Genomic DNA, 24,065 nt, shown 5'->3' with positions numbered 1-24,065 from the left:
TGAACGTCAGCAGATCTGGATATTCTTCAAAGGGTAATCGACAATTTATTCCAAGGAATGCTACATGCCTATGTATACCATGATGATATCCTGATTACAGGGGAATCGGAGTCAGAACACTTGCAAAACTTGGACCAGGTACTACAAAGATTGACTGATGCAGGTATGCATCTTAAGAGGGAGAAGTGTATTCTTCAGGCTGCTGAAGTAATTTACCAGGGACATAAAATTGACACAACTGGCTTACATCCAACAGAGAAGGTACAGGCCATTACTGAGGCACCACCACCAAAGTAAGATGAGGATAAGATTCTAGTGGACAAACAAAAAATAGATTTTGCAGAAGCAAAGAAATTGCTGAAGCCATCAAACTTTTCAGTTCATTGTGATAGCCAGAAAGAACTAGTATTGTCTTGTGACCACCATGTGGGGTGGGAGCGGTACTAGATCACCAAATGTCAGATAGATCTGAGTGTCCCATCAGTTATAAACCAAGATCACTACCCCCAGCAGAAAAAAGTTATTTCCAACTAGAACGAGAAGGGCTAGTCCTGCTTTTGGGATAAAGAAGTGCCACTCTAACCTACATGGCAGGCATTTTTTTATACATTCAGACTATAAACCTCTGAAAGGCCTGTTAATTGACAGCAAACCTGTACCCATTATGGCATTTGCCAGAATTCAGAAATGGGCTCTTACCTTATCAGCTTATGATTTCGAGTTCGATTATAAACCTGGAAAAGTACTGGGTAATGTGCATGCTCTGAATAAACTTCCTTTACCAAATAGCCCATCAAAAGCATTGCAACCTAGAGAAAGCATCCTCCTTATTGGACTACTGTCCACTTCTCTAGTCAGTACAGCATCAATAACAAGAGAGAGAGAGAGAAATAGTCATTATTGTCTCGAGTGCAGAGAATGGTTACAAATGGCTGGATAGAGGAGGTAAGCACAGAGTTCCTACCTTATTGTTCCCAAAAGCAGTCTTTAAGCATCCAGGACAGGTGCTTATTATTAGAGTCCCAGGTGATCCTACATCCAATAAATAGACCAGTGGTGCTAAAGTTGTTACATGCGGCACATCCTGGCATTGTATGTATGAAAGGACTCTCACAAAGTTGCGTGTGGTGGCCGGGAATGCTTCAGAAAAACAAGACCGTTGTGTGACAGTGTGTAGCTTGCCAGTCCAGCCACCATGCTCTACTGAAAGTTCCTTTGTACCCAGGGGAATGGCCTCAGCAACCATGGGTGAGGCTTCATGTAGACTATGCTGGTCCATTTATGGGGTAATTTTTTTTTAAGTAATTGACCTGTCTTCAAAATGGATTGAGGCACATATAATGCTGTCTTCTACACCCAAGGCTACAACTGATAAACTTTGACATATTTTTTCTATTTTTGGATTGCCTGAGACAGTGGTACCCAGTTCACTGGTGATATATTTCAGGAATCACACAAGCAAATCATAAAAGAGGGAATGAAGAAGACGACACATGGAAGCATGGAAAACAAGCTGGCCAGGCTTATTTTTCAGTATCACATGACACCACAAATCACAACAGGAAAGCTGCCTACAGAACTCTTAATGGGAAGAAAACTAAACACACATCTGGACTCACTACAGTCTGAATATGTTGCTAAGGTGAAGGAAAAGCAGGCAGCACACAAGTTATATTATGATGTATGAGCATCACAAAGAACATTAGGTGTAGGTAATGCAGTATATGTTCTTAATTTTCACAGTGTCCCTCACTGGTTATCAAATTGTATTGTAGCACAAGTTACCTGTAGAGAATTCTCATTTGGATGTTGCGGTACCAGGTGTTAAGGACTCATTAGACTACCCAACTGCTACAACCAGATATAGTGAGCTTGCTGAGGACACCGTACCAACCACTACAGCGGACTTGGAAGATAAGCCTCCAGAGACAGTTATATTATCAGAAAGCCCTTCTGCACCTGCTATTGATCAAGGACCAAAGTTGTTTCTACTGTACCATTCCAGGAGATCTCCTAAATCTGGAGACAGTGTGGACTTGTAGCAGTAAGGCAATTATTCTAGAGAGCAGAATAAGCCCTTGTAATTGCCAGACGATTAGTGTAGGCTACCCCAACTTCTTAATTAGGATGTTGTGTTGGTACCACATTAATGTTTTGAGTTTATTATTACTAATATTTTAAAAGGGGTGGAGAGTAATGTTGTAGGTATTTTTGTTATGCTTATGGACAACTGGTTGCCAATGTGATAATAGCTATTTGCTGTTAGAAGCCCTAAGACTGTACTGAGCATGCTCCAGTGTGTTGAGTGGGGGGAAGGATGTGAGGCTGTTTTTCCAAGATAGAGGCCAATGAGTTGCCTGTATGAACCTGTACGAGAATTATTTATCTCCTTTTCCCCATTCTAATCTGTTTTGGGTCTCCATATACTTTAGGAATCTACTATTTTAAATCATATTAAGGCTCTACTTCTATAATACAAGCATATTTTCACTCCAGGCATGAAAACAGCATTTTCTCTCTTTGTGGCAAAAGACCATTATTTTGCCATTTTCTACAGTCTGCATCTGAATTCTTTCTCCTTAAATATCATGTTCTAAATTTCATTGAACCCTATCATCCAGCTGATTCTGAACCACATCACCCTGTTATTCTTTTCTATATTATATTTTTTATTGCAACATTGGTGTCTTAGCCCTTGAGAGGATGCCTTAATGAGAAAACAAACTTGTTGTATGAAAGGGAAAAGCTAGAAAAGAAGAGGCAAATGAGAAGATGAAGTTCTCATATGAACACTCTCCATCAATTTTAACTATAATCCCCCCTCATCTGTTTTTGTTTGCTGAAGATCTCATTAAACTATGTATCAATGTGTTTCTTGAATGATGAAATACTACTTAATTTTCTCTTTTCCTTCAGAGGTTTATCTAACATATTCCTGTTCAAAATAAATAATGTCTTTCTACAAAAGGAAAACAAATTTGCAAATCTGTCTGTCATATTTCTAATAACTGTAAAACCTCTGGAGACAGGGGACTCCAGATATTTGCAGTTAAGTTAATATTTGAGCTTCAGTTGATTCAAATTCTATAAAAACATGAACTCTGAGTGTAAGAAAGGCTGGTGGGATTCCAACACCCACAGGTCCGAACAAAAGATCCACATATATAGTAGAGTGAAAAAGCCACTGTTTTATTAACAGAAAATTAATTCTGGCCTTCCCCCAGGCTTGAATGCTCACAAGGTTCCAATTCAGCAAGGTTTCCTATTAAACCTTAAGCTCAGGCCTACATTTTTAAGCATGCAGTTATCCCACTGAGACTACTTATGTGCTTAAAGTTAGACATGTACTGAACTGGGGGCAGGGTCCCCTCCCTTCCCTCAGGAGCTACCTATCTGTCCCAGAAACTTCCTCTGCAGGGGGCTGTTTCCATCTCTCTTGTAGTCAGGGTGCAGTAAGGAGCCACACTTAACCCAAAGAATCAGCAATAATTAACATGCAGCTAGTTGGAAAATGTATTTGTGAACATGTTCCCTAAATCTGACTCACTTGAATGTGGCCATGTTCATACCCTTCACTATTTGTCAAATTGCCCTTCCTTTGGTAAAAGTGAACAGAAGATGGTGATGAGAGAGGAAATTACCTCACTTTCTTCCTTTGGTTGGGGAAGTAGGCCCTCAGTGGAATGACTCATGGGCCCCTCCTCAACCTGTAGACATTCTGCAACTGTCTGTGTGACTCCTGGGGAGAATGATGTGCAATTCCCCCTGGCTATATCTCCACACAATGTGGAGCTACTCCCTGAGTCCCTCCCCTTCCATAGATTACAGCCCTGCAGAGTGCCCTCCACAGGGTCTTTGGATGGTGGGAGAAAGAGAGGGTGGGACTACATGACAGAGGTGGTCATCTCCCACTACCACACATGAGAAGTGAGATAGAGTCATGGAGGGGTTTAAGCAATGGCCTACCCCAGAAAGGAACCAAGTGCCATTTTCCCATCTTACAATAACATGCCTAAGAGGTTACCCAAAGGCACGGTACTGACTAGAACCCAGGTCTCTAACTATCAGATGTCAGATCCAAATCTTATACACTCTCAGAATACCAACTCAATGTACTCTCTGCTTTAACCAGTGTACACCACATTCCCAAAGGTAGGAATAAACTCCATGATTCTTGAGCTCCAACATTCTACTGCAATCTAGCAAATAGTTGTGTAACCCACTGCCAAAGTCTATGATTACCACACAATGTAGTGGCTGGCTTCCATAAAGGATACCAGTTAGTCTGCTGGTGCAGGTACTAGAGGTCTGTACTGGGGATCTGAAGGCCCAGGGTTCAAACTATGTTGATGAGCTACGATTCTTATGATTGTGCATGGTGTCTGTTTTTCCCATTTTCTTAAAAAAACCCAACAACAAAAACGCAACTCTGTTACTGTGTGAGGTTACAATGGAGAGGCAGCATCTTCTCCAAAGTGAAAGCTGATTTCAATTTCCTCCTTGTATCGTAAAATGATAAAAAAGAAAGCCCTTGTTCTTCAGATATTTAGCACTTTGCTAGCATTAATTCTGATCATGTTGGAGTAAGCAGTATAAAGAATTAAAAGTCTCCAAAACTGTTCCTTTTCAAAATTTCTGAAGTGTCTAATGTTTCTTTATATCTTTTTATCAGAATCATATTCTATCACATAATTCTAAACATAGGTACTGGCTAACTGCTGGTAGCTTCACAGTTGTTTTTAAATCTAAGTACAGATCTTAAGTGTCATGGCAATAAATGCTATACAGATGCAGAGAGATTAGATTGGATATTGACAGTGACCTTTGTAACAAGGGAAGGAATAGTAAAACAAGTTGCCATTATTTGAAAAGCAGACATGATTCTCCACCATTGAAGTTAACGGAGAAAAGAAAAAGTTGATGGAAATATACCCTACGTAGCCACCAACAAATCTGATTTAAAGCACATTGAAATCAATTAAAAGACTTCCACTGACTTCAGTGATCAGGCCCTCAATGGCTAAAATATATATTTTGGAGAGAAATATTGCTTTTTCACCTGTAAACCTACTACCAAACACTGATACAGTGCTATCGTAGAATCATAGAAATGTAGGGCCAGAAGGGACCTTGAGAAATCATCAAGTCCAGCCCCCTGCACTGTGGCAGGACAAAGTAAACCTAACTGATTGGTATTTGCCCAACTTGTTTTTAAAAGCTTCCAATGATGGGAACTCCACAAACCTCCCTTGGAATCCTATTCCAGAGCTTAACTACCCTTACAGTTACAAAGGTTTTCCTAATATCTAACTTAAATCTCCCTTCTTGCAGATTAAGCCCATTCTATATCCTTTTCCGCCTCTTTTTGAAAGTAATTGTAAGGAAGATTTCATAAATAATCTGTGCAATGACAGCCAGATTTGGAGGCTGACTGAAAACTATGCAGGGAAACAGCAAATCTGTTTCATTTAACAAAATCTGGGTGCATATCATTACATAGCTTGGGAGGAGAAAGCTGGCATCTGTAGAAGAATGGAAATTTCTTGGTGTGCTGTGTCATATTTTCTCTAAACATTCTCACAGCACATAGTTCCATTTTAATTCTTCTCTCCCTGCCTTTGAGCAAAAGGTGGATTCTGGTTATCAATTCTCTGTAGGGCATTTTTGAATGAGTTTGGTATTTCAGGTTTCAGAGTGGTAGCCGTGTTAGTCTGTATCAGCAAAAACAATGAGGAGTCCTTGTGGCACCTTAGAGACTAACAAATTTATTTGGGCATAAACTTTCATGGGCTAGAACCCACTTCATCAGATGCATGGAGTGGAAAATACAGAAGCAGGCATAAATATATGAACATATGTGAATTGCCTTACCAAGTGTGAGGCCAGTCTAATTAGACAATTCAATTGACACCAGGATACCAAGGGAGGAAAAATAACTTTTGAAGTGGTAATGAGAGTGGCCCATTTCAGACAGTTAACAAGAAAGTGTGAGTAACAGTAGGAGGAAATTAGTATTTGGGAAATTAGGTTTAGGTTTTGTAATGACCCAACGACTCCCAGTCTTTATTCAGGCCTAATCTGATGGTGTCCAGTTTGCAAATTAATTCCAGTTCTGCAGTTTCACACTGGAGTCAGTTTTTGTTGTTTAAGTATTGCCACTTTTAGGTCTGTTATTGAGTGACCAGGGAGACTGAAGCGTTCTCCTACTGGTTTTTGAATGTTATGATTCCTGATGTCAGATTTGTGTCCATTTATTCTTTTGCGTAGAGACTGTCCGGTTTGGCCAATGTACATGGCAGAGGGACATTGCTGGCACATGATGTCATATATCACAGTGGTGCAGGTGAACGAGCCCCTGATGGTATGGCTGATGTGGTTAGGTCTTATGATGGTGTCCCTTGAATAGATATGTGGACAGAGTTGGCACCAGGGTTTGTTGCAGGGTTTGGTTCCTGGGTTGGTGTTTTTGTTGTGTGGTGTGTAGTTGCTGGTGAGTATTTGCTTCAGGTTGGGGGGCTGTCTGTAAGCGAGGACTGGCCTGTCTCCCAAGATCTGTGAGAGTGAGGGATAGTCCTTCAGGATAGGTTGTAGATCCTTGATGATGCACTGGAGAGGTTTTAGTTGGGGGCTGGGATGGCTAGTGGCGTTCTGTTACTTTCTTTGTTGGGCCTGTCTTTTAGTAGGTGACTTCTGGGTACCCTTCTGGCTCTGTCAATCTGTTTCTTCACTCCACCAGGTGGTTACTGTAGTTTTAAGAATGCTTGATAGAGATCCTGTAGGTGTTTGTCTCTGTCTGAGGGATCGGAGCAAATGTGGTTGTATCTTAGAGGTTGGCTGTAGACAATGGATCGTGTGATGTGGTCTGGTTGGAAGCTGGAGGCATGTAGGTAAGTATAGCGATCAGTAGGTTTCCAGTATACGGCGGTGTTTATGTGACCATCGCTTATTAGCACTGTAGTGTCTAGGAAGTGGACCTCTTGTGTGGACTGGTCCAGGCTGAGGTTGATGGTAGGGTGGAAATTGTTGAAATTTTGGTGGAATTCCTCAATGGCCTCCTTCCCATGGGTCCAGATAATGAAGATGTAATCAATGTAGCACAAGTAGAGTAGGGGCATAAGGGGACGAGAGCTGAGGAGCGTTATTCTAAGTCAGCCATAAAAACGTTGGCTTATTGTTGGGCCATGTGGGTAACAAGAAAGAAATGAAGATGAGATTACATATGTCACGCTCTGGGGTGTATCAATATCCCTACTATATACCTTCCATAATAAACTGTATTATGTTAATATGATTACGTGACTCTTGGGGTAAGTTTGTTGTCTGTAGTATGTATATCTGTATTTGTGGTGTGCTTGCTGCTTGACTGAAATATACCATGTGCTCTGTTTGTTTGGGGGACCATGTGCTGACAGTGTGTGTGCTGAGCCTAGCGGCTGCTAGGCAAGGCTGAGAGCTTCTTAACGAGGCTGTGATCCCTAAGCCTTTTAGCACCCATCAACCCTTAACCAGGGGGCGGGCCTACTCAGGGAGAACAGGGGTTTAAAAAGCCTGCTCCTAAGCGACCAGAGGAGCTAGCCAACAGGAGTTGCTAACGGGAATTTTGCGAAGGAGTTTATAGGGGGAGTGTGAGCAGGGGCTAGGACTCGACATTAATTAAACTAAAACCAAAAACACCCCCTTGATATAAACAAAACAACAACAAAGGAACCAGCTGGAGTAGTAAAAAGAGAATGCAGGCACAAGTCTAACAACAGAGTGGGGGCTACCCAGATTATTGCACCCAATGCAGCATGTATGATTACCTGCCCTATGGGCGGGTGGCATATGTGTGCATTCAGTGCAAGGAGCTCCTGGCGCTCAGAGACCGCGTACAGGCTTTGGAGACCAGAGTGCCTGAACTGGAGGAGCTGAGGGAGACAGAGAGGTTCATAGATGAGACTTTCCGGGACACAGTAGAATGGTCCCACCTCCGGTGTGAGAGCCTCTGTGAGGAGGATGAAAGTCCCAGGGAAGGAGAGCATCTAACTGGAGCAGAGGGAAACAATCCTATAGTTGGGACCCTCCTTCCAGACGATGTGTTGGTATCCTCTCGTACTGAGGATACCTCTCCGGGGGAGGGAACTCCAGTTATTAGGAAGAGACAGGTATTAGTAATGGACCATTCTATCATCAGAAACATAGATAACTGGCTTTGCGATGACTGGGAGAACCACATGGTGACTTGCCTGCCTAGTGCGAAGTTGTGGATCTCTTGAGACATCTAGATAGGCATATGTGTAGCGCTGGGGAGGAGCCAGTGGTCGTGATACATGTAGGTACCAATGACATAGGGAAGGATAGGAGAGAGGTCCTGGAGGCCAAATTTAGGCTGCTAGGTAAGAGACTGACGTCCAGGACCTCCATGGTAGCATGCTCTGAGATGCTCCCAGTTCCATGTGCAGGGCCACTTAGAAAGGCAGAACTGCAGAGTCTCAATGCGTGGATGAGACGATGATGGTGTAAGAGGGGTTTAGATTTATTAGGAACTGGGGAAACTTTTGGGAAAGGGGAGCCTATACAGGAAGGATGAGCTCCACCTAAACCAAAATGGAACTGGATTGCTGGCACTTAACATTAAAAAGGTTGTAGAACAGTTTTTAAACTAAGGGCTGGGGGAAAGCCGACAGGTGCGGAGGAACACATGGTTCGGATATCCCTTAGGGGAGGATCTATTCATAGAGAATCTCTGTCCTAGTGAGGATGAGAGGATGATAAAATACAGGCAGGGTCTCATCAGAGAAAGTCAAATTAAAAAAAAAGAGTCCCATTCAATTACATCGTGTAATGGCAGACAGTTAAAAGGAGACAAGTTTTTAAAGTGCTTATATTCCAATGCTAGAAGTCCAAATAATAAAATGGGTGAACTAGAGTGCCTTGTATTAAATGAGGATATTGATAGAATAGGCATCACAGAAACTTGGTGGAATGAGGATAATGAATGGATTACAGTAATACCAGGGTACAAAACATATTGGAAGGACAGAACAGGTTGTGCTGGTGAGGGAGTGGCATTATATGTGAAAGAAAGCATAGAATCAAATGAAGTAAAAATCGTAAATGAATCAAAATGTACCACAGAATCTCTATGGACAGAAATTTCATGCTCTGATAAGAAGAATATAGCGGTAGGGAATATATTACCGACCACCTGACCAGGATGGTGATAGTGACTGTGAAATGCTCAGGGAGATTAGAGGGGCTATTAAAATAAAAAACTCAATAATAATAATGGGGGATTTCAATTATCCCCGTATTGACTGGGTACATGTCACCTCAGGACAGGATGCAGAGATAAAGTTTCTTGACACCTTAAATGACTGCTTCTTGGAGCAGCTGGTCCTGGAACCCACCAGAGGAGAGGCAATTCTTGATTTAGTCCTAAGTGGAGCACAGGATCTGGTCCAAGAGGTGAATATCTGGACCGCTTGGTAATAGTGACCATAATATAATTCAATTTAATATCCCTGTGGCAGGAAAAATACCACAGTGGCCCAACACTGTAGCATTTAATTTCAGAAAGGGGAATTACACAAAAATGAGGAGGTTAGTTAAACAGATATTAAATGGTACAGTGCCGAAAGTGAAATCTCTGCAAGCTGCGTGGAAATTTTTTAAAGACACCATAATAGAGACTCAACTTAAATGTATACCCCAATTTAAAAAACATAGTAAGAGAATCAAAAAAGAGCCACTGTGGCTAAACAACAAAGTAAATGAAGCAGTGAGAGGCAAAAAGGCATCCTTTAAAAAGTGGAAGTTAAATCTTAGTGAGGAAAATAGAAAGGAGCATAAACACTGGCAAATGAAGTGTAAAAATACAATTAGAAAGGCTAAAAAAGAATTTGAGGAACCATTAGCCAAAGACTCAAAAAGTAATAGCAACATTTCTTTTAAGTACATCAGAAGCTGGCTAAACAACCAGTGGGGTCACTGGACGATTGAGGTGCTAAAGGAGCACTCAAGGAGGATACGGCCATTGCTTCGGTCTTCATGGCTGAGGATCTGAGGGAGATTCCCAAACCTGAGCCATTCTTTTTAGAAGACAGATCTGAGGAATTGTCCCAGATTGAGGTGTCATTAGAGGAGGTTTTGGAACAAATTGATAAATTAAACAGCAATAAGTCACCAGGACCAGATGGTATTCACCCAAGAGTTCTGAAGGAACTCAAATGTGAAATCACAGACCTACTAACTGTAGTCTGTAACCTATCATTTAAATCAGCTTCTGTACCAGATGACTGAAGGATAGCTAATGTGACACCAATTTTTAAAAAGGGCTCCAAAAGTGATCCTAGCAATTACAGGCCTGTAAGCCTGACTTCGTACCAGGCAAACTGGTTGAAACTATAATAAAGAACAATATTGTCAGACATATAGATGAACATAATTTGTTGAGGAAGAATCAAAATGGTTTTAGTAAAGGGAAATCATGCCTCAGCAATCTACTAGAATTCTTGGAGGGGGTCAACAAACATGTGGACCAAGGGGATCCAGTGGATATAGTGTACTTAGATTTTCAAAAAAGCCTTAGACAAGGTCTCTCACCAAAGGCTCTTATGCAAAGTAAGCTGCCACGGTATAAGAGGGATGGTGCTCTCGTGGATTGGTAACTGGTTAAAAGATAGGAAACAAAGGGTAGGTATAAATGATCAGTTTTCAGAGTGGAGACATGTAAATAGTGGTGTCACTCAGGGGTCTGTTCTGGGACCAGTCCTATTCAACATATTCATAAATGATCTGGAAAAAGGGGTAAACAGTGAGGTGGCACAATTTGCATATGATACAAAATTACTAAAGATAGTTAAGACCCAGGCAGACTGCGAAGAGCTACAAAAGGATCTCTCAAAACTGGGTGAGACTGGGAAACAAAATGGCAGATGAAATTTAATGTTGATAAATGCAAAGTAATGCACATTGGAAAGCATAATCCCAACTATATATATAAAATGATGAGGTCTAAATTAGCTATTACCACTCAAGAAAGAACTTGGAGTCGTTGTGGATAGTTCTCTGAAAACATCCACTCAGCGTGCAGCAGAAGTCAAAAAAGTGAACAGAATGCTGGGAATAATTAAGAAAGGGATAGATAATAGGACAGAAAATATCATGTTGCCCCTATATAAATCCATGGTACGCTCACATCTTGAATACTGTGTGCAGATGTGGTTGCCCCTCTCAAAAAAGATATATTGGAATTGGAAAAGGTTCAGAAAAGGGCAACCAAAATGATTAGGGGTATGGAACGACTTCTGTATGAGGAGAGATTAATAAGACTGGAACTTTTCAGCTTGGAAAAGAGACAGCTAAGGGGAGATATGATTGAGGCCTATAAAATCATGACTGGTATAGAGAAAGTAGATAAGGAAGTGTTTACTACTTCTCATAACACAAGAACCAGGGGTCACCAAATGAAATTAATAGGCAGCAGGTTTAAAACAAATAAAAAGAAGCATCTCTTCACACAATGCACAGTCAACTGTGGAACTCTTTGCCAGAGGATGTTGAAGGCCAAGACCATAACAGGGTTCAAAAAAGAACTCGATAAATTCATGGGGGATAGGTCTATCAATGGCTATTAGCCAGGATGGGCAGGAATGGTGTCCCTAGCCCTTGTTTGCCACAAGCTGGGAATCAGCGACAGGGGATGGATCACGTGATGATTATCTGTTCTGTTCATTCCCTCTGGGGCACCTGGCACTGGCCACTGTTAGAAGACAGGATACTGGGCTAGATGGACCCTTGGTCTGACCCAATAGGGTCATTCTTATACGAGCCTGTGAACTGTCAGCTGCTTATAAGCAGATAAGTTGAAAGTGTGCATTCACTTATCTTAAACATATTTCTGTTTACTAATATGCAGGTGCAGAACATACAAGATATCATTACATACATGTTTTACCACTAGTAGGCTGAGAAGTTGCACAGCTGAAATTGCACACTAGAAATCACTGATTTAAGTATGTTTTCTTCATTTAGGTTCAAATACTCTCACCTGCAGAGAATTCACACTCATTTTCTTTATGCAGTGGTTCTTTGTGTGATACAGAACATACCTCTCCTAGGACTGGAGGATCTTCTGTGACAGTTCTGACCCCAACACAGGGCAAAGGTTGGCTGGTATATCCACTAGCCGTATGCTTCCCCTAATCCATATTTGGCGTGGAATCTTGGCCGCAATGGGTGAACTCAGTGAGTGTTATGCCATTGATTTGACTGCAGCTAGGATTTCATTTCACCCCTGGTTTTCTGTCTTGCAGGCCATACTGCCAGTCACTCTGCTTTCATGGCTGGTAGAAACTTGGGAAATTTCACGTTTTTCCACTCATATGAAAATGTACCACTGACACATACTAATTGGGCAAAAAAGAATTCCCCAATATTATTAGACTACAAGTCAAAAATAATAGCAGTAATAATCATAAAAGTTTTTAAAATACTACCTATCAAATCCCCTAATGCTCCAAGTGAGCTACATCATCATGAAAAGGAATTAAAATAATATTTCTCTATTTAGAAAACCCTTAAAATTCAAATAGATAATGCTTCTGAGGGTTAAAAAACCACAAAGTTATCACCTACCGTCAGAATAGTATAAATGTAAAGCCATCTTCAATGGGCCAAAAATGAAAACTTTTCAAATGAAGCTGCCTTGAAATGCAGATTGTATATTACTACACAATTTCAGGTACATGTATTCATGATTGCTTCTGGCAAAAACAGTATCTCATAAAAACTTGAACATAGTTATCCAATTTAAAAAAAAATAAAGCAGATTAGACATCAGTCTCAATCACATTTCAAAAACAAACATTTAAACAAAAACTGACCATTAGAAACAAAGGAAAGAGTGTTAAAAATATGCTGTAAGCCTGTCTGCTCTAAAAACACCCACTGAAATATCATGTCTGATCTTTCACATACTACTGGTTGTATCTAGTAGTAAAAACCTTTACTGTAAGAAACTTTCAAAGGAAAAAAAAAAGGTAACATATTTTAAGCTATTTTTGTCACAGAGAATCTGAACTTTGGAACTCTCAATTTCCTTTAACAAAACATTTTGTACTTGGTCATAATTATGATTTCTCATACCATGAAAGATCCAGCTATGTCTAATGAAACTAGCTGAAGGCACATTCACTTTAGCTACCCAGCCATACATCTAAGTTTAATGTAGAAGAGGTAATGACAAGACAAACCTGCTGTTTTAGAGCTGCAATGGTCTCATCAACTTCGGCAGCAAAATGGCTGAATTCCTGAGCAAATCCACTGGATACTATGTCAGTGAGATGCGTTGTACTAGCTGCCTTTCTATGCTTGTGCAAATCTCCCTGGTGTCTGAAATACAAGTTAAATTTACCACCAGAAAATGGAAAATAACAATCTGAAGAAAAGGTTTCACATGGGCATTATAGGATTTATGCTGAAAATTAACAGAACTTTGGAAAAAATAATCTGAAATGACAGTGTGCTTTTGATATTTTATCTCACGAGTTGAAAACTTTTTTGAAATATAAAATGAATGTCATGTTACATTACAGATGCATTGCTACATTAGTCAGACCTCAAAAGTAATTTTTTTTCTGAAAAGCTCCCTCCACATCAACAACCCCTTGACAAATGAAATGTCAGACATTATGCAATGCATAGGTGGGAAAGGTGCTATCTGTATTATGTATTCATGACAAGAACTACATTAAGAAAGTAATAAGCATAGCTGTCAAAAAAAAAATCACACCTCTAAAGCAAGACAAGTAAGCCAATCCTACTGAACACAATGAGAACAACAACAAAAACGGTTTATGTTAGGGCCTCTCTTCACTACCATGCTAAATCGCCACCGCTGCCATTGATGTAGTGGTGCCAATTTAGCAAATCTGATGAAGACACATTACAAAGAGCTCAGCTTGTTTAGCCTAACCAAAAGAAGGCTGAGGGGAGATATGATTGCCCTCTATAAATACATCAGAGGGATAAATACCAGGGAGGGATAGGGATTATTTAAGCTCAGTACCAATGTGGAAACAAGAACAAATGGATATAAACTGGCCATCAGGAAGTTTAGACTTGAAATTAGAAGAAGGTTTCTAACCATCAGAGGAGTAAAGTTCTGGAACAGTCTGCCAAAGGGAGTAGTGGAGGCAAAAGACATATCAAACTTAGTCTTGAAGCCAGATAAGTTTATGGAGGGGATGGTATGATGGGATAGCCTAATTTTGGCAATTATTTGATCTTTGACTATTAGCAGTAAATATGCTCAATGGCCTGTGATGGGATGTTAGATGGGGTGGGATCTGAGTTACTACAAAGAATTCTTTCCTAGGTGTCTGGCTGGTAAGTCTTGCCCACATGCTCAGGGTTTAGCTGATTGCCATATTTGGGGTCGGGAAGGAATTTTCCCCCAGGGCAGATTGACAGAGGCCGGGTTTTTTTTTTTTTTTTTGCCTTCCTCTGTAGCGTGGGGCATGGGTCACTTGCTGGAGGATTCGCTGCACCTTGAAGTCTTTAAACCATGATTTGAGGACTTCAATGGCTCAGATATAGGTTAGGGGTTTGTGGGTGAGATTCTGTGGCTTGCGTTGTGCAAGAGGTCGGACTAGATGATCATAATGGTCCCTTCTGACCTTAAAGTCTATGATTCTATGATTGAAGGGAGAGCCCATCGACTTAATTACTCCACATCAATGAGAGGCAGAAGCTATGTGAAAGGGAGAGCATCTCCCACCAACATAGCGTGTTGTAGACATCACTTTAAGTCAATATATGTTACGTTGCTCGGGGTGGTGGTTTTTTCATAGAGTAAAATGAAGCGTCATCCTTCTTTTGTTTTATCTGTGTCAGCAAAAACTGTCCATCTGCTGATTCACTTTGAGCTGTCCAATACTTTTCATCCAACATATAATTTGGGATAGACATAGGTCCTTAAGAGCATTACAAACAACAGGCAGGATCCTCAGCTGATATAAATCAATGTTGCTCCTTTGAAACAGTTGACTTCAGTGGAGGCAGGGTAATTTATACCGGCTGAGGGGCTAGCCCTTTATATTCATAGGCTACTACATTATAGTTCCAGTTATACATAAGACAACTATTCTAGAAAAGCACTTGACAAAAGTCAACAGCTGTCTTAAAAAGGTATGGAATATTTTTATATTGAGTGTGAGTTATGTGAATCGATAACGGGTATCTAAAACAGAGGATCTGTGTGAGAGGAAATACTATCACATGTAAAAAGAACAGGAGTACTTGTGGCACCTTAGAGACTAACAAATTTGTTAGTCTCTAAGGTGCCACAAGTACTCCTGTTCTTTTTACGGATACAGACTAACACGGCTGCTACTCTGAAACCTATCACATGAAAGGAAATAAATAGCAGGATTCAGTAGTAAAACTGATTCTGTTAATTTTATAAAATATGGGAGTGACCTGAAATTCATCATGATGAAGAAAAAAACTCTGTGGAAGTTACTGAAAATGACAAACAGAAAAGTGGGGACAGTGAACTCTAACAAAACGTCAATAGCATTCAAAATTACTTGGCGAACTTAGGAGAAGGGAGAGTTACTGATGGTTGCCTAAGCAATTCAATGTAGAAAAACTGTTGGTATTGTAATGAGGCTATTGAAAGAAACATGAAACTGATGCACCCTCAAGAATCACAAACATTGCAAAATACTCGTGTAGTAAGGATAGGTGGGTAAAAGTCCAAGCTTAGGAGAGAAAAAATAAACTAATATACCAGGATGTATAAACAAAAGCAAGGAATGAATTTAGCTATTGGAGAAAATTACCCATGTATGAGAGATTGGTGAGGCTATATTCAGAAAACTTGTAGGCAGTTCATGAAGGAGAAGTCTAGAAATGGAGAACATGCAAAAGAAGGGAAACTATAATGAACTGAAAATATTGGATGCATCACTGAATTATTTTTAAATAAAAGTTTAAGAAGCCTATGGATTAAATTCTGCTACCAGTTACAGCTGTGCAACCCCAATGAGAATACAATCTGGCTGGTGGCCTGTATTTTCTGAAAAAGGAAGGAATTGAGAGGGGATCTCAGGGACTTCTGAGGACAGAAATGATAGATGTTATATATCACTGTCACAGGGTGACTGGCCCCTTTAAGAGGGAGCAGGGCCCAAGTGCACCTGTGATTGATTACCTGCTACTCAACTGGGCTTCAGAGAAGGCACCTGAGCCTTATAAAGGGGAAGCTGCTGGTAAATAGCTGCTAGAAGAAGCTACTGAGAGAAAGAGAGAGAGAGAGAGAGAGAAAGAGAGAGAGAGAGAGAGAGAGAGAAAATCCAAAGTACATTCCCTAGAAGGAGGGCTGTGAAATCCTGGACTTCAAGGAGAGTTTGCTGCCTGGGGAAGCCAGGATTTGAAGCTCACAGCCTCAAGCAGGAGGGCCATGAAACCCCTGAAATCAAGGGTTAAGGGACAAAGGGGTTTTTGGGGGGAGCCAGGCAGTGTTTAATAAATTACAGCTCAAGAGAGGGGGATTCTTATTTTATGGACCCTGGGTGTAAATAAGTTATTTTTGAAGCCTCAGAGGAAAACTGAGGCAGGGTGCCAGGCCAAACGCAGGGCACCTTGGACTGGAACCTGGTGACAGTCACATTATTTGAACTAGTGTGAAATACAAACAACAAGAGGGAATTAAGATGACCCAAGGAAGGAAATTTAGGATGAAGAGCTTTACAGAGAGAATTGAGAGTGGAAGCAGTAAAGGATGAAGGCACACTTAACTGCTGGAGGTGCTGTCTCCTAGAAGAGATATAAAACTGAGATTCTGACCATTTATGGTCATAAAAGAGCCACTGACACTTTTTGCAAAAGTAGGGCTGATAGTCCCAGTATCCTGAATATTTACATTATGCTTATGTTGAAATTATTCCCGAAGTTTCTATTTTAAAATCAGTATTATTTCTTTATTTTAACCATATATTTACAAAACAAGAAACTCGACAAATGAACATTACCTACATAAATGCAAACCCAAACATTTAGTTCTTTCACCATCAGCCTCCATCTCTCTATATTCAGTCAGGCATAAATTATTGTCCTGATCATTAAAGTCCACCCATTGAGAAACAAAAGTATGGACTAAAGAAGAAAAAAATAGCATTTCAAACACTACATGGCAATCTCAGCGCAAGTAATCATAATTCCTCTAAACCAATACTGAATTAACTCACAAAAGGTAGTGTGTTATATCAGCTACAGACAAAATCAAGGAAAATATATTTTCCCAAACCACAAAAAATCATGATATATCAAAAACACCCCTTTCCTTGGCATCTCCTATTGGGTATTATAGTAATCAGAATGAGTCTCTTGAGGTTTGAAATTTCCACAGTGACAATGTTCAGTAGCCCTTAAATGACAGTGTAGTACAAAATAGCTAGTAAAACACCCATGCTTATGAATGAAAACTCATAGCCATTATCATTAGTAAAAACTCAACATCATCCTTCGAATCAGCAAACCCCTAACATCTTTCAAAGTAACATTTTTCATGATCTGATTCCCATATGATTTCACTTTGATTTTGCAAATTTCTAAATATTTTCTTTTAATATTGTTTTTCATTAGCAGGAATGATTATTTTAAACTCTTGAGTGTAATTCATCTGGTTTAAGCATGTTCCTTTCCAGGTTTATCTAGCACAAAAAAATTTCTCTCCTAATGGACACTAAATAATACAACAACAACAAAACAACATAGCTAGCTCCTATACAATGCTCTTCATCAGTAGCTTCCAAAGCACTTTAAAGATGGTGGGACATTAAATAAGTTTAATAGCCAGGTCACTTCTTAGCTTCTATCAATACTTATAAACACCACATTTTACTGTTTCCTGCTAATTGAATGAAAGGGAATTTTAACACTTAATCAGATTAAAATCAACTAACCTTTGCTATGTTCAAATCAATTTTGTGAGCCACCTAAAGTAATTAGACTATTTTAAAATGTAAAAATGGCTTAATAATGATAGTAATAATCAAAAGTCAGCAACAGCATTAGATTGGAATATCAGCATCTAAGGTCCATCGTAATTCACCTCAAGTGGAAAATGACAGACAAATTGTATTCAGATATAAAGAAAACTAAAACATTCAAAAGATCTCTTTTTCTCACACACAATTTCTGCATATAAAAGATTAATAAACAAAGAGCTTTTGAAGACTAAGTAGTAACCAAAATCTTTCATGTACATACTTTTCATGCTCATCCTGAAGGTGGCTAGTTCATAAACACATACCTGCTTCTTGTACTGGTCTCCTCACCCCTTTTGTGCTGCTCTTTGGGATAACTGTATTCAGCAGACCGTTTGCTCCTAAAGTGGTGAGACAGAGCCCCAAACTGTCCCCTTGTCCTACAGTCTGTGAACACAATAATTCATACTAGTATTATTTCTGAAATAAGATTTTCACAGAAAAAATGCACAAAAGTTGTAGTATCAAGTTGCTTTTGTGTGACTTATATAAGCTTCAATCCAGCAAAACACTTAAGCTCATGCTTAACTTAAAGCATGGGCTTAAGTTCCATTTAAATCAATGGTTTTTAAACCTGTGCCTAAAATTAAACATAAATTTAAGCACTTTGCTGAATAAGGGCCAGACGCATTTCTATTTTATTCACCTACTTTTATTGTACTTTTAATCTTCAACAGTGGAAAAAACAGATGGGCGAAACTATTCCAAAATTCATTCTTAAAGACTACTCGTATCAAGATATGCTATTGCTATATGCAACATACCGTATTTTTTTGGGGGGGGGACTTATTTATTGATTTTTTTTTCATAAGAAGACATTACAATTACATTGTTTTGACTTGTAAAGGTATGTATCTTACGACAGAATTAACAGTGTTAAGCAACGTATAGCATATTATTGCATCATTCACATTTCTCTCTCTTTTTCAAAATTATTTAATCACAACATGAATACGGTGCATGTTACACACACACACACACACACACCATTCACAGTAATTATTTTGGGGAAGTTGAGTGCTTTCTTGGTGTGTTTAGCAAGATGAAAGCCTTTTCTGCATCTATAATTAGAATGTAGCCCTCTTTTTTAGCACTCTTAGAATGCAGTACCACATATTGGATTTTTCTTATGTTATTTAAGGGGCTTCTACCTTTTATAAAGGAAGTTTGGCTCTGGTACCCTAATTTAAACATTATTGTCTCTAATATGGATGTTAGTAAGATTTTGATTAAAATACTATCTATATTTATTAATAAGATAGCTAACACAGCTCAGAGATTGCAAGACCAGAAGGGACCACTGTGCTCATCTAGTCATAGAACATCCCCAAAATAATTCCTAGTGCATATTTTTGGAAAAACATCCAGCCTTGATTTATTTAATGTACAATATATACAGTGGTCTTCTACTCGTGCATGTATGCTATAACATTATCAATGGCTAAGTCTACACTTAAACCACTACAGAGACACAGCTGCAGCTGTGCTGCTGTAGCTAGCACTTCAGCGTAGACACTCACTACAGCGTTGGGAGGGATTCTCCCATGGCTGTAGTTCATCTACCTCCCCCAGGGGTGGTAGCTAGATCAACAGAAGAATTCTTGTATCTTGAATTCATCCATCGACCTAGCGCTGTTTACACCAGGGGCCAGGTTGGCATAGCTACATCTCTCAGGCATGTGGATGTTTCACACCCCTGAGAGACGTATGCTGATATCAGTTTTCAGTCCAGCCCTAAAACCATACCACAGAAAAGAAGAACATTCCATAGAAAGGTGCTAATTGCTTACATTTTTCAGGTGGCAACATTACAGAGGCTAAAATCAATATCAACTAATTTGATTATTCAGATTGCTCAGTTTGTACATTTAATTATCTCATTGATTTTTGTGATTTTTTCTCACTAATAATTACATACTGTGTGTATAATAGAAATGGAATATGTGTGTGTGTTTGAAGCTACTGATCGGTAGGTAACTTAGGATCTTTTTCTAGCCTTCAAAATACAGGCCATAAGGAGCAAATGGTTTGTAAGAAGCCCAAGGTTATCTGGATCAGCTCTGTTTGAGTTGGCTGACAAACCAAACCTTAACATTGAGGAGCTGGCAGACAAAGGCTAAAATTTTCAAATGGACCTGTAAAATTGTGACTGCTACTTTGCTAGTATAACTATTGCACACTTTTTTTTAAAAGTGTGCAAACAGAAATATTAGATGCAGACCAATGCCCGTGGGGAGGGGTAGGGGAACACATGTATGAGCACAAGATGTGCAGGTGCAATTTTAGAAATCTCATTGAAAATTTGGCCAATAATACCTGTTAAAGAATCTATGAATTGCAACAGTCATCACCACATTGAAATGTCAACTCAGAAGATCCTAAATTCTGAAGTATTTCCCCAGACCGTAGGCACCGTAGCAGGGGATTTTACTGTAGCATACAGATCTGTCGCATCTTATGCTGGGGTTACGTTCCACAGTCAGCGCATAAAGCGAAAATCGCGTATACTCAAAATTACATTGAGTGTAATGGCGGGCAGAATCGCCCGCGCTACAGGTACAGTATTAAAGTTGTTATTTTTCTCTCTCTTTTTTTTTTTTTGCCGGCCACGTAAAGCTGAAATTGCGCACGTTAAATGCGTGTAAGATGTGACAGACCTGTATTTCCTTGTGCTGCTAACCCTTTCCTACTGCCTACACTTGAAGAAATGACAATGATAATTACCCATAATTCTTCCTTTAAAAAAATAAAAGTACAAACAGAACTAAAGCCTTTAACTGCAGACTTCAACTCACGCTATTCTGAGGTCACAACACATTGTTTTTCATGTTTTAATCAAAGAGCCAATCAAAATATATATTATAAATATAATATAAAAGATGAAGACATGGTTTAGAAAACAGAAGGATAAAACATATAAAGGAAAGCCTTGAAAACCAAGGAGAAAAGAATTTTTAATAAGAACTGTGATGCTCCCCAGAGGTGAGAGGCACCTCACCACTACCTGCCTTTAGCATGAAACAGTTTTGTTTGTGCCTGCCGTAGTTCAGCTCCCTGAAACCAACACAAGCACTGCCTTCCAGGTCTCTGCAGACCTTCCTCTCTGTAAGGAAGAACTCTGTGTAGCTGTAAAGCTTCTCTCTCTCTCTCACCAACAGAAGCTGGTCCAATAAAAAATATTACTTCACCCACCTTCTCTGTCTAGGCTAGTGGGAGATACACACCAACCTCTGTCTGCTCCTTGAAGTGTTCCCCTGAGGTGCCCAGCCCTTAACCACTGGACACACTGAGAAATTACCAAGTTAGCTGTCCTCAAGGGAGCAGTATTGACATAGCTTGATTGGTACTACGCAGGATCAGCTCTTTATAACATTGAAATATATTTCTAGTGAGACACTGATATTATCAAAGATTAAGATTTAAAAAGATACTGAATAAGGATAATGGAAACAGAAGTGGTTACATATGAAACAAAAAGCATAACACATTTCTTAGAGTCTAAACTTAAGCTTTAACACGCTAAAATCCTTGTCTAAAGTAATTTCTCACCTAAAGCAATCTCCCAGCATCACCAACCAACAAGATTGGGATCTAACTCTCATGAACATAAAAAGTGCTGTACTTTTTGTTTTCTTGGTGAAGGTTCACAAAGTGTCCTTTTGCTTCTCCTTAGATTTCCCAGAACTCATTGTTTTGCACTCCCGCCCCCCCCCCCCCCCAGTCAGGATGACCACCTGTGGTTTAGGCTCCAGTGACTTGTCTCTTGTTGACTCTATATGCAAAACAGGCTTCCATTGTGTTATCTTATATGCTTAATTTACATATTAACCTAGACAGACAGGTGAATGTACATCTCTGTCTGGCAAAACATGTTTGACAACCCAGCCTCACAGACTGGGACACAGACTCAGTTCATATACATAATTCCTTAAATATGGTCAGTAAGTACATCTCACATCAATCGTGAGGGCTCAGTATGGCATATGCTTTTTATTATTAGACATTTCACATAACCCTTTCTGAATAAATCCTATGAAAGCAGCATGTTATGTGTAATGAATTTTTCAGGTCTGATAGGAGTTGCTGTTACAGAACAATGAACCCTTAATCAGCTGGCATTAAGAGGTTCTTAGAGTCACAGGAACTTCATATGAAAATTTTTGTTTCATTAAGATGTTCCTGTAAAGGGCAAAATGTCACATCCAAAAATGTTTTCATGTAGTCAAAATCTGAGAAAATAGATGTGGCGCCATCAAAAGGGACTCTGAATTTAGCTGGCTGTATAGATGTAAATGCACCCTCCTCTGTACCTTATCTTTGGAGAATCAGATAATTTTATCTGTTTGAATTACTTCAATTATGTTTACGTTAATGACTCTCAAATATACCTCTCCTTTCTACACCTGTCTCATCTGACAATTAAAATCGTAGTCTGTCTTGTTTAATAGCCCACTTAAACTCAACATGGCCAAAGCTGACGTTTTGATTTTCCCCCTAGAAGCACCTTCTTTCTCCCCTCACCATCAATATCACTGTGGCATCACAACCAGCCACCCAGGTACGTAATCTGGGTAACATTATGTATGTGGTCCTTTCCCTAAACCACCAAATCTTTCATGCAGGGCCTCCTTGTCTTACATCTTTTCTGGCACTGAAGATTCCAGCCTGCTGTAAATTTTTTCATAAGTTCATTCACAATGCTGCTGCTAATCTCATTTTCCGAACTTTGACCAAATATTTCTATCACTCTGCTGACATACCCTTCTGCAGTGGATCAACTGTAATTTCTTGTCTTCACCTTTCAGGCCAGTCACAATTTATTCCTGTCCAATCTAGCCGCTCTATAAGCTTGTTGTAACAGCAACTGCCTCCTTTGCTCCAGCAATGTACCCAGGGCTAGATTTTCTGCTCTGCCAGGTTCATTAAGCACCATGGCAGGAAATATTCAGAGGGGGAATATTCATGCACATAAGTTAAAGCTGCACTGGGCACCTTTAACTTGTTCTGGTCTGGACCAGGGAGAATCAGGGAGCCTTGATCAGGTGTCAGTTCCTCTCTCACTGGTCAGGCAGAGTGGAGAATCAAGCCTCCAGCCAGGGGTGAAAGTAACTTAAATGACTTACCAGTACGCAGGGTGTCTGGGGTCCTGGGCAAGGTTGTGGGGATGGGTGGCTGTGGGTCTTGGGTGGAAGCAGGGGGTCTCGTGCAGAAGGGGCGGAGCTGGGGCCAAAATCCCCCAGCCAGCCCTTCAGCGCTGCCCAGCCCACACTGCCTGGGGCTTTGGTGGATATTTAAAAGGCCCGGGGCTCTGGTTGCAGGTGCAGCAGTGGCAGCGGTGGCTGCGAGCCCCAGGCCCTTTAAGTCACTGTCAGAGCTCTGGGTAGCAGTGGCAGGGGCCGGGAGCCTGGGCCCTTTTAAATCTGTCCCTTTTGCCCCTCTCCTCTCCTCCCCCCCGGTCATCAGCAGCCCTGCTGATATGGTCAGCTGTATACCGGCAGCCACCTTCTTACCGGTACGCCATACTGGACAGGACCGGCTTACTTTCATCTCTGCCTCCAGCCCTTATCACACACCAATCAACTTTGTCCTAAGACATCTCTGGCCTTATTCCCATATCACCCATAACCAGGGGAGAAAGACCGATTTTGTTGGAGTTATCTGCCACATTATTCACTCTCAAACCCCTCTTTAAACTTCACCTCTGCCAGGATGCCTCCAAGACAGCACCAGCCAAGGCTGGCTGAGCGAGAGGCAAGTCATGACTAACGCTCATTTTGATACGGCATTCTGGTCTTCTCATCTCATCCTCCACTTCATTCCTGCCCTCCAAAACCCCTTTACTTGATTTGCTTACTTGTTGTGTCATCTTGTAATCCAGACTGTAAACTCTTTGTGGCGGGAGGTTTTTTATTAGACATTTGTACAACACTGTTGTGATAATTGGGCTTACAGATGTAAGCAGAGTCAGGATGAGCTCTACCCTGACATCTGGTGGTGAATTATGGCGAGTGTGGAAAAGAACTCCAGGGG

The 24,065-nt window shown here is 40.3% G+C and overlaps 1 protein-coding gene across 1 annotated transcript in view; it reads right to left on the bottom strand.

Annotated features, from left to right (window-relative positions):
* Positions 1 to 24,065, bottom strand: part of PXDNL (peroxidasin like) — a 307,717-nt gene that overhangs the window by 10,164 nt on the left and 273,488 nt on the right. The window contains exons 20-21 of the mRNA XM_054016741.1: positions 18,302 to 18,422; positions 13,236 to 13,374 (exon numbers count right to left, since the gene is read on the bottom strand). Of these exons, the coding sequence (XP_053872716.1) occupies positions 13,236 to 13,374; positions 18,302 to 18,422 (260 nt within the window). The remainder of the gene's footprint in view (positions 1 to 13,235; positions 13,375 to 18,301; positions 18,423 to 24,065) is intronic.

Source organism: Malaclemys terrapin, chromosome 2 (genome assembly GCF_027887155.1).
Source record: "Malaclemys terrapin pileata isolate rMalTer1 chromosome 2, rMalTer1.hap1, whole genome shotgun sequence".
Taxonomy (NCBI): Eukaryota; Metazoa; Chordata; order Testudines; family Emydidae; genus Malaclemys; species Malaclemys terrapin.
This window is presented reverse-complemented; position numbering and strand designations above follow the sequence as displayed.